Source organism: Lycium barbarum, chromosome 6, assembly GCF_019175385.1.
Source record: "Lycium barbarum isolate Lr01 chromosome 6, ASM1917538v2, whole genome shotgun sequence".
Taxonomy (NCBI): Eukaryota; Viridiplantae; Streptophyta; class Magnoliopsida; order Solanales; family Solanaceae; genus Lycium; species Lycium barbarum.
The window spans coordinates 119979627-119990055 of record NC_083342.1 but is presented as its reverse complement, the minus strand read 5'-3'; the positions used below and the strand labels follow the sequence as shown (position 1 = coordinate 119990055).

The following is a 10429-nucleotide window of genomic DNA, read 5'->3' as shown; positions in this document are numbered from 1 at the left end:
AAGACAGGACAATTTTGAGACACCACGGGTCATTTCGTGCCTTCAATGTATGTTTTCCCTTTGAAAATGAAAATTGGCTAAATTAAAGAAATAAAATATTTTCTTCTTTTCCTATTTCTTCAAAAAAAAAAAAAAACTTAAAAGTATAATGCTGCCCTAAAAATTTCAAAAAATTCCTAAGATGCTTTCTCCAAAATATTTTTGAGATTTTATTTTGCAAGCTTGAGAAAGAAAACATCTTTGTCATTTTCATAAAAATGAATATAAAAATAACTACAATAAAATAGGAAAAGACAAATAATATAAAAGATAAGAGTAACTATAACTTAAATTGAATAAATTATAGTGAATCAAATTTTCGGAAAGGGATTTTATAAACATTTTTTTGCGCGGATTGCCCATCTTTTAGGGTGGTCTTTAAATTTTGCCCCCTCATATTTGTGGTCTTTAAGTTTTGCCCTTCGCTTGGATATATGAAGTTCTGGGTTCGAACCCCCGCTCAGGCAGAAAAAAAAATCGCAAGGCGGGATTGGGGGAGTGTATGCCGGATCCGGCATACAGTCCTTAAGAAAAAACTAAAGTTATGCCAGAGGGGGCAGACTTTACTTTGAGGCATATATTTTATTTTATTTTACTTTTCAAGACAAACTTTTAGTTATGCCTTCAGGAAAAGTTCCGCCTTATGGGGCATGCTTTTAGTTATGCCTTAACTAAAAATATGTCCCATAAGACATAACTAAAAGTATGCCCCATAAGACGGAACTTTTCCTTAAGGCATAACTAAAAGTTTGTCTTATAAGGCAAAGTCTATGCCTTAAGGAAAAGTTCTGCCTTATGGGACATACTTTTGGTTATATCTTAATTAAAAGTTTGCCTCATAAGGCATAGTTCTTTAAGGAAAAGGTCTGCCCTATAGGCATAATTAAACTATGCCTTGAGGAAAAGTTATGCCCCCTCCGGCATAACTTTAGTTTTTCCTTAAGGACTGTATGTCATATTCGGCATACACTCCCCCAATCCTATCTTGCCAATTTTTTTATTTATTTTATGCTTGAGCAAGGGTTCGAACCCAGAACCTCAAGTATTCAAGTGAAGGGCAAAACTTAAAGACCACAAATATGAGGGGCAAAATTTAAAGACCACAAATATGATGGGTAAAATTTAAAGACAACCCCAAAAAAGGGCAATTCGTAAATGTTTATATGGAAAAGGGCCTAAAATGTCCTTGAACTATTAGAATATAAAAATGCCCCTCGTTTACCTATCGGGCTAGAAATGCCCTCGCCGTCTTTAGCTCATAAATGTCCTTATTTCTAACAACCCTATTTAAAAATATAATTAAAAAAAAAATCATTTATTACGTGGCAGGATTCTATTGGTTAATTTTAAAATAAACCTAATTAATTAAAATCCCAACCCATAAACCGAATCCACATAAAATCGATACCGGCCCCGCCTAAATTCCCCCAATAAACTAAAACGAATTTCCAATAATCTTCCTTGTTCTTCAACTTCCTCTTGCCTTTCATCATCTTCATCACCAATTTATTGAATTAATCTCATCAAATCGGATAATTCCAAAAACTAAAAAAAAAAAAAAAAAAAAAAAAAAAAAAAACGTACAAAGAAACCCATTACCGAAAAAAGCAGAACAATGAAACCCATAACCAAAAAATTAGACTAGAACAACAATGCCATTTACTGAAAACTTCACTCCACTGATGCATCGCAAAATCATCAGTGCAGCAAATTTGGGTGAATTTGGGTGATACGATTTTTAAGTTGGTAGCATGAATAACCATAGAATTGGAGCTTAGAACCTGAGAAAAAAAGCTGAATAACTCCAGGTAAACCATTGACGAAACTTCAAGCTTCAAGTTAGAAGAAGACCTATCTTATTTTAAAAGAAGACAGATTGGATCTGTGACATGGTGACGGTAGAGATTTTCTCAGACGGGTTGGGTCAAAATATAGGTCATGGGTGAATTTTTTTTTTTAATTTGGGCCAATTAAATTAGGCCACATCATAAATAATTATTTTATTATTTTATTTTAAGGGGACCGTTAGAAATAAGGGCATTTATGAGCCAAAAGGTTGATGATGAAGAGCCAAAAGGTTGATGATGAGGGCATTTTTATCCCGATAGATAAACAGAGGGCATTTTATATCAAATCCAATAATTCAGGAGCAATTTAGGCACTTTTCTGATGTTTATATATAAGGATTTAGTCAAAAGAAGTGAGAAAAAATAAGGATTTAATAAAAATGAAAAACCGAACATATTTCTACCTATTTTCTTTTTTTAAATTTTCACGGCTCAGATTCAACACCTCATGGATAAGGTCCAAGATGATCCACTACACTGTTGGTGGCAGCGATTGAGAAAGTTATTGGATCTACATGAATTTTGGAAAATCTCGGGATTTAGACAACTTACAGGCAGGAAACCATTTGTGTAAAAAAAACAAGTGTTAAATACCTTAAAAATCTTCTTGACTATCCATGTTTTGCAACTTCATTACTTAGAGCCTGTTTGGATGGGCTTAAAAAAATAATTTATAAGCTGGAAACAGCTTATAAACCCAAAAAAAAAAAAGTTGGGGTAGTCCAATTTTATTTTTTTTTGGCTTATAAGCTGAAACTTTAGATAAGCTAAGCTAAACGGATTCAATTAATTTTTTTGGCTTATTTTAAGCACAAAATGACTTTAAGCTGACCAGTCAAACAGTCAAAAAAGCTAAAAACAGCTTATAGGCAACTTATAAGCCAATCCAAACAGGCTCTTAATTATGGGGTATTGATAATTGATGTTGTCACCACAGTTATAACATTTTCTATCTAACACCCTCATGCAGTGCCAGAGTGACTTTTACATTCATTTTGTGAAATGATTAATCTTATTTCTACTTGATATTTTTCTTTCTTGTTTTTCTATTTTTTTTCTTCCTCAAAACGTTACATCTTTTGCTAACAAGAATAAACTATACTATATTTGTAGTGTGTTGTATTATAAGCACTAGTATTTGCAAATGCAAAACGTAAAATAAGATAAATGAAACCCTAAGACTTAAGAATAATGATGTAGATGTATTGACTATCAGATATTCTACTAACAGTTGCATGCCATTTAATAAAATGAGTGTAGTTTTGCAACCATTGAGAGTTAATGGTGGACATATAGCTATGGTCCTATGGAGTTTGTCATTGTCATACTTCGTCCCTTTTAACACGAAAGTTCATTTAAAATTCATGATTTATGATTGTATAGAAATTGAACTTTTTCTTTACTGGCTGTTCAGCAGCATTTATATCCAAGCACAAATCCTCGGCGCGGGATATAATCCTAAAGTACTTCAAAGGTAGAAGACAGTTCTTTACCTTCTGATTTCTGAATATAGTAATACAAAACATTACATTCATGTTTGCTGCATGTCTCTTCCCAGTAGTTATAAATGACTGCTCAAAAGCTTCTTATTTGGCCGAAAGGTAAATCCATGGTTAGAGTTATTAGGTGCAATCTTATTATATGTATACATGGTTCTTGTCGTTAGCAATGAACTCACTTGAACCCATAGAACCTAACTAAGTCGGCCTCTGCCCGATAAGAATTATATTGAAACACTGTTGGGAATTCCGCGGCCAGTAAGTCCAAGCTCACTACTAGGACATAGCAAAGTGTAGGGAATATTGGCAGGTCCAACTCTGTTCTTCAAGTTTGTATCATTGTTCATTTTAATAATCTTATGTTCAATTTCTTCTAGCTTCTTCCCAAATCTTTCAAATGCTTGTAGTGGTTCTTCATCTGTGGTCCATTCAGGAGCTCTTTTGCCAAGGAAGACTTCATCAGATGTATGCAATGACAATGCTTCTATCAAGCCAATACCAAGTATGCTTTGTGGCAGAGGGGTGATTGTCTTCAAAAAAGCCTTCTCAGGGTTGGACTTAAGCTCTTCATACTCAGAAGTTTCGGGCTCGGGCATGAACCTCCTGCTCATCGATGGACGGTTTGGAGGGTATCCTCCATAAGGATACTGCCCGAAATTTATTGCTGCATGAAGTGCTGAAGCTATCCATATTATGATTGTGCAACAATCTATGAGTTGTTCACGAGTCTGCATCTGAGGCCACCATGGTTCATCCTTCTTGTCTCCGTGCCCCTTCTCCCTTACTTCGTTCCACCAAGACTGCAATTCTGTGTCGTTCTGGACCATTTCATCGGTCTTGTAATAGAAGTTGCAATAGTCTGTCACCCAATGTTTGATTGCAGACCAAATCTCGAGCCCGTCTACGGCATATGGATAGTCCTCTATTACTAGCTTGATGCCATGAGGTTGGCTTGAGTCCTCCACAGCCATTCCTCTGAACAGATAGAAAATAATGATTTAGTGTATTCATATTACTCTTTGCTATTTGGTGTTTGGACATGTGATGTACCTCTTGATGAGATCTGCAGGCAAAGCTTGCTGGGGGAAAACCCAGTCCTTGTAAATGGTAGCTGACATTTCCAGAGAAAACTTCCCTGGAAAAACTGTCATTTCAAGAATTCCATCAGCATTGATGAGCATTTGACGGGCCAATGCATTAATGTACATTGTGTCGCGGAAGTGAGGATGCAGAAGCTTATAAATCGGATGAAGAACACTTAAATGTCTGTTTGTTGCTATGATAAATGGTTCGGTTACTGCATGAGTGTGCAACCTGTGGTAAAAAAGACCAGATTGTTCATGAATTAACAACTATATGACTCAGGCATTGCATAATGATGAGGAGTTGAGGACTGTGTAGTTAAAAATTTTACCAATGGGAAACAAGCTGATGATAGCCGGAGTCATCCACTGTGACATAAGCTTTTGCAAGCCGCCAAATGTTTGCTTCAACACCACTTTCTGCAGGTGTATATACTTTGTGAACAATTCTGGACTGCTTGTCCTCTCGAGTTAACTCAATAGCAAGTGGCTTCAATGTACCATTTGCTTTCAAGAAAAGCAATGTTCTTGAGGCATATGTCTGTGTGGTAGTTGTGTTTATACGGTTCAAGTATGGCATAAGGCTGTCATGGTGATCCAAAATGAAAAGTTTCTTGTCCTTGATTGCCTACATTGTATGTTTCCTTGTTCAAGCAATTACCATTGACATATCTGAGGAAAATAGTTCAAAGGACCTTTGATGTTTACCTGGCCTATGGTTAATCCATCTAGATTGTCCTTTATATGTTCCTCGGTGATTGTACTCCTCTGCTCACCAAATAGTGTAGGATCTAGCTTGCTTGTCGGAGGAAATTCCTGTCACAGAAAAATTAACAGCTTGATTAGTTATATAACGTTAAGAATATTCTGTTGGCTATCAAGGGATGACTTAGAAAATGAAATCTTGATTGTACTTGGAGACAACGGATAACGACAGGATTTAGTCCAGCCAGCATTTCTCTTGCAAATTCTTCATCTGTCCCCCATGCCGATTTATCCTCTGCCCTCCAAAGATTTCAATGTGAAGAAGTTGTCAATTTACTAAGTCTGGTACCAGTTCAATAAAGTTTAATAACCATAACACATGCACATTGCCTATGCTTATTTTGATTTCTTTAGAAAACAAACAAAAGTGTGCTCTCTTTTTTAGCACTTACCTCTGATTACTTGTGGCATAGGGAACTTAAAAACATAATCACCATCAGATCGTAGCAGTTCTTTCAGTAATTCCAATGGAAGATGGTCTCTTACTTTGTCCACGAAAGATTTACTAGGCAACTTGATTCCACCTTCATAGAGTTTCAACATATCCTTAAATGAATCAAATTCAAAGGGTGTTTTATGAAAAAGACCCAAAAACCCCGGGACAATGAACTGAAATGTGGTTTTCAGTCCTGTTGCTGCAAAATCAGACATCTTTAGTGGGCTGAACCTCTCATCTCTAGGCACATAAATATCCAAGGTTTTCCTTAATGGCATCCGGCTTTCGCATTTAGGATCTGTAAAAGAAAACACCCTTCTTGTAATGAATGTCCTAAGTGAAAAATCCATGGGAAAATACATAAAAACCGCCCAACGTATACTCGGATTAATTATGACGCACCCAACCTTTGCGGGCGACCTATTACCCCCTGGCCTTATTTTTTCTGCATTTTTGTACCCTTTTTAGGTCATTTTTACACGACCCCCACTTTTTTAGTGTTAGGTGTGATACACGCGCCCAGTCTTCTTCTTCATCATTTTTTTTCAGTTTGCTCAGGTCTTCTTGGATTGATTACTACAAAAAAAAATTGCAAAATCAGAAAATCTAAAAATAGAAACCACTGTTGTTGGTGATTTTCTTTAAGTAGTGTGTCATTGTTTGAGTTTATATTAGTCACGAACAGATCTAAAAGTTCAAAAAAATTTTTTGTTGAAAACGTGATTTAGATCTATGCAAATCTATTTGATTTTTGTGATTTAGATTGGGAGTTATTGTTTGAAGTATGAATTTGAGCTGAACCTAAGTGAACTTTGAGATTTGAAAACTGAATGTGGGCTTGAAAACGTGAACCACCATTGCTGGTTTCTTCATTGTCCGAAAGCTGCGGATTGAAATTTGGGTGTTGCCCATGTGTTGTTGAAATCAGCTTGTCATGATAGATTGGAGCTAAAACTCATTTTATTGACTGATTAGAGAAGCTTGGAAGTGATAAAGTTTTGAAAACCTCCATTGTTGAAATTTTGAAGAAGCCGGAAAGATGAGCTAGTGTTTTTTGGATTCATTTGTTGGATTGAACCTATTGGAGAAGGACGTCGAAGCTAGAGAACGTAATAACCATGGAAGGTGAAAAATTCAAAGCAAAGCAGTCCAACATTGACGAGCTCCATTGAAGCTTCGAGTTCGAAGTTTCGGGTTGCCACAAATGAACTCCGATTGAATGGGTAATATCTCAAAAGAACTGAAACGTTGAGAGGAATTCGAAACCTGAAATTTGGGGCTGTTTGGTTGAGATTTGAGGTGTATTTGGTTGGACTTTAAGCAGTTTCTATACCCTCACGCGCTGCTGCTTCTGGTTGACACGAAAATGGCCGAAAAAGGGTACAAAAATACAGAAAAAATAAGGCCGGGGGGTAATAGGTCCCCCACAAAGATTGGGTGCGTCATAATTAATCCGAGTATACGTTGGGGTTTTTTTTATGTATTTTCCCAAAAATCCATGCTGCTATCAATGATAAAAATTAGACAGATGATTAAACTTTGAGATCTTCTAACCAATTTTTGTAGGTGGCCGGCCTGTTCTTCCTCTACGAGGATAAGGGTAACCAGATGATCCTCCAAGAATCTTCCGAACGTGTGTTTCACCCTTCTCAGGATCACCTAAATCATTATAGACATCGTAGTCGTAGACCCTGTCCCATTCCTCACGCTTCCCAGTTCCATTTCCTCTCAGATTTTCCAGTTCCTCTTCTCTATAATACTGTAAGGGTGCTGGTGTTTCGCTTGGAAGGTAAGTCTACAGCAGGAAATTAAAGGTTTTTTCCTTAGCAGAGAACTAAATTTACATTGAAGTTAATAGGTTAAATATGCCACCAACAGATATTAGCAAAAAGAAAAGAACAAACCCGCGGTCCAGCACACATCTGACAAATATCTTTCTCAGAGGACTTGAAAAAGTCTATATATATCCCAAAAGACAGACATACAATATATAGCAATTATTATGACTTTACCAGAACTAAGTTGAGTCATTTGCTACACAATTAGGACATTATTTTCTCACTTTTAACAAGATTCTATAAAGCTCTACACAATGTTGGCTGTCTATCAAACACTGGTAGAAGTCACTTTTAAAACTCAACTGGGAATGTCTGACTTTAGTCTAACCTGGTTGGCAAAGAAAACGCGATCCTTTTTATAGTACTCAGAGTGGTAGATCCAAGAATTGCAGACAAAATAAACTTTTCCATGGCCTGGAACAGCATCTAGAGTCAAAGTTTTAAGATAAAATTCATTGTGATGAGAGTTCTTGATCAAGAAAGCCCCTGGGACTCCAATCTCCTCATTCCATTCAAAGTTGACACTGAAGGTAGCATCTCTTTCTGTTAAACTTGTAATTTTCCACCCTTCCAAGTATGCTGGCTTTCCAAGCTTCCCTCTGCCCTTATTACCTGAAATAGTAGAAAAAAATGTCAGTCTCATAATCTATCTAAGAGCTTAACTTCCATATGACAGCATCACAGGTCACCTAAAAGATATTACACTTAACTGTACAAAAAATTGGAATTAGTAACCTGAAAAATAAGGCTGGTTACCTATTACAACCGGTTAAAATACACTGATAACACAGCGTCAATGTATATAAGTTAAATACATCAAGTAAGCATAGTGTCAAGAAGACTCAAAAGAAAGATGAATTATCTTTGTATAGCCTTCTGGTTCATCTCTAGTTAAAAAATGTAAATAATTCTAAGCAAGTTCTAAAACACTAAATATGAACTGTAGATCATACCAAGGTCAGTTTTAACGGCACTGATGAGCTGCAGAGAGACCTTATGTCCAAGAACCTCATCAATTTGGTCAACAACAGCATCCTTGGCATCAGTTAAATCCAAGAAGTTCTTCTTCATCAAAACAACTGTTCCCCTTATGGTTTTGGTTTCACCAGCCTCATACCTTGCCTTTTTACTGGCATTTTCATCCATGCTTGGATGTGAAAGCTTCCTAGACATAGTTGCTCAGAAAAAGTTTCACAAAGAAAGACTTTTTTTTTTTGGTCAAAATCACTAGGAAAGACCAAGTAATAGCAGTGAGAGCCAACTTATCATACTGAAAATGAGACCTTATAGCACTTGTATTTATAAGTAAAGAGAAATATTGATGCTATGCAACAAGAAGCTTCACTTGTGCATATCACTCCTTGAAATTTTTCCTTCTTTAATTAATTAGGAAGACTCTTGGCACTGACTTGATACTCGTTTTATTATACCATGGGCTGCCCAATAGTAACTTCTGAAAATGTTACAAGAATAACCTACCTTTCTTTGTTCATACCTGGTTATTAAATTTAGCGTTTAACTCCTTCACACTTCACTGTCAGGTTATTTAAAAATTAAATCGTCCCCGAGAAGTGAGATAGGTGACCTGGATTTATTGATTTTACAATAAAAGTCTACATAAGTTACACTATGCTAGGGTGAAGTTTCCCGGAACATGTATCAATTTCTTCATTTTCATGGATACAGCAGTACGGGAGACCATTCATTTGGTTTCATATTGTCATTGACTACTCAAAGATCTAACCAACCACTTCAATTCTTCTAAACTCAAACTACTCTACTAGTAGTACCTTTCTTCCAATGATAGATCTTCTTGTGACCAAAGATCCAATATATATATATATATATATATGTTCTTTACATTTGTTTACAATCAAGTTATTCAATGTCACATATGTACGTTTCAGCGATTTGAATTTTCTGTCTCTTTTTTCACAGCAAGAGTCGTAAATATGATGTCCAAAGCCCTTCAAAGTAGCAGATTAGTTTTTTTTAGCACACAATTCATGCCAAAAATGAAAATGAAAAAGAAGAAACAGATTATTATATTGCCGATTTTACTTAAACAAAGCATTTTCATCGTTTTGGCTCAAATCTCAAGTATTATTCAAGTGCACAGTTTGAAAGTTTTCTTATTGTAAAGTAAATTGAACTTGTGTACAATTACAATAAAGAAACAGCCTGTGTCATTGGATACTCTGCGACATTTTAAAAAGGTAATTCGTATTTATCAAGAAAGTCAATTAAACTCAACTTGTTTTGCTCCGAAGTTGTAAGTCCCGAATTGGGCTACTTAGTTTAATGATATCAGGTAGTTTACCCCTGTTTGGACGGTGGTTTTCCGTGGTTCATTAATGTATGATTTTGTATGAAATCATATTTGTTTTCATTGTTCTTAAAATTATGTGGTATTGTGTTGTAAACTCGTGGTTCATCACATGGTTATATAACCATGACAAGTCCCAATTTTTGTAACCACGGATTTGGTGGTTTTTCCGTGGTTACTTATTTCATTTTCCCATTATACCCTACCCTCCACCATTCACCCCACCCCACCCCTGCGGCACCCTCCACCCTACCCCACCCCATGCCCACCCTACCACTTACCCCCACCCCACCCACCCCACCCACCCCACTCACCCCACTCCCTCCCTACCACCCAGCCCCTCCCTCATCCCACAACCACCCACCTCACACCACCAACCCTCCACCACCCAACCTCACCTCCACAACCACTCACCCCTACCCTACCACCCACTTCACACCACCCACCCTTCCACCACCCACTACCCCTCACCACCACCATCCACCCTACCCCTACCCCCCACCCCATCCCCACCCCTACCACTCACCCCCACCCCTCCCTACCACCCACCGCCTCGCTCATCCCACAACCACCCACCTCACACCACCCACCCCTCCA

General features: G+C 37.1%; 1 protein-coding gene across 1 annotated transcript; it reads right to left on the bottom strand.

The window, feature by feature from the left end:
• Nucleotides 1-2537: 2537 nt before the first annotated feature.
• LOC132645920 (probable linoleate 9S-lipoxygenase 5) lies at nucleotides 2538-8786 on the bottom strand. Its single transcript, XM_060363177.1, has 9 exons — nucleotides 8460-8786; nucleotides 7835-8118; nucleotides 7223-7463; nucleotides 5625-5966; nucleotides 5382-5467; nucleotides 5176-5283; nucleotides 4800-5095; nucleotides 4436-4699; nucleotides 2538-4360 (listed from the first exon to the last, which is right to left on the bottom strand). Exons 1-9 carry the CDS (start codon nucleotides 8677-8679, stop codon nucleotides 3610-3612), a joined length of 2592 nt encoding a protein of 863 aa, XP_060219160.1. The 5' UTR covers nucleotides 8680-8786; the 3' UTR covers nucleotides 2538-3609.
• Nucleotides 8787-10429: the final 1643 nt, after the last annotated feature.

Bases quoted from the DNA above. Each gene is read 5' to 3' on its own strand.
- LOC132645920 (XM_060363177.1), bottom strand. From the start codon at position 8,679: ATGTCTAGGAAGCTTTCACATCCAAGCATGGATGAAAATGCCAGTAAA. The intron at 5,096-5,175 runs GTAAACATCAAA...CATACAATGTAG, and splicing joins ATGGATTAACCATAGGCCAG to GCAATCAAGGACAAGAAACT. The intron at 4,700-4,799 runs GTAAAATTTTTA...TTTTTACCACAG, and splicing joins CATCAGCTTGTTTCCCATTG to GTTGCACACTCATGCAGTAA.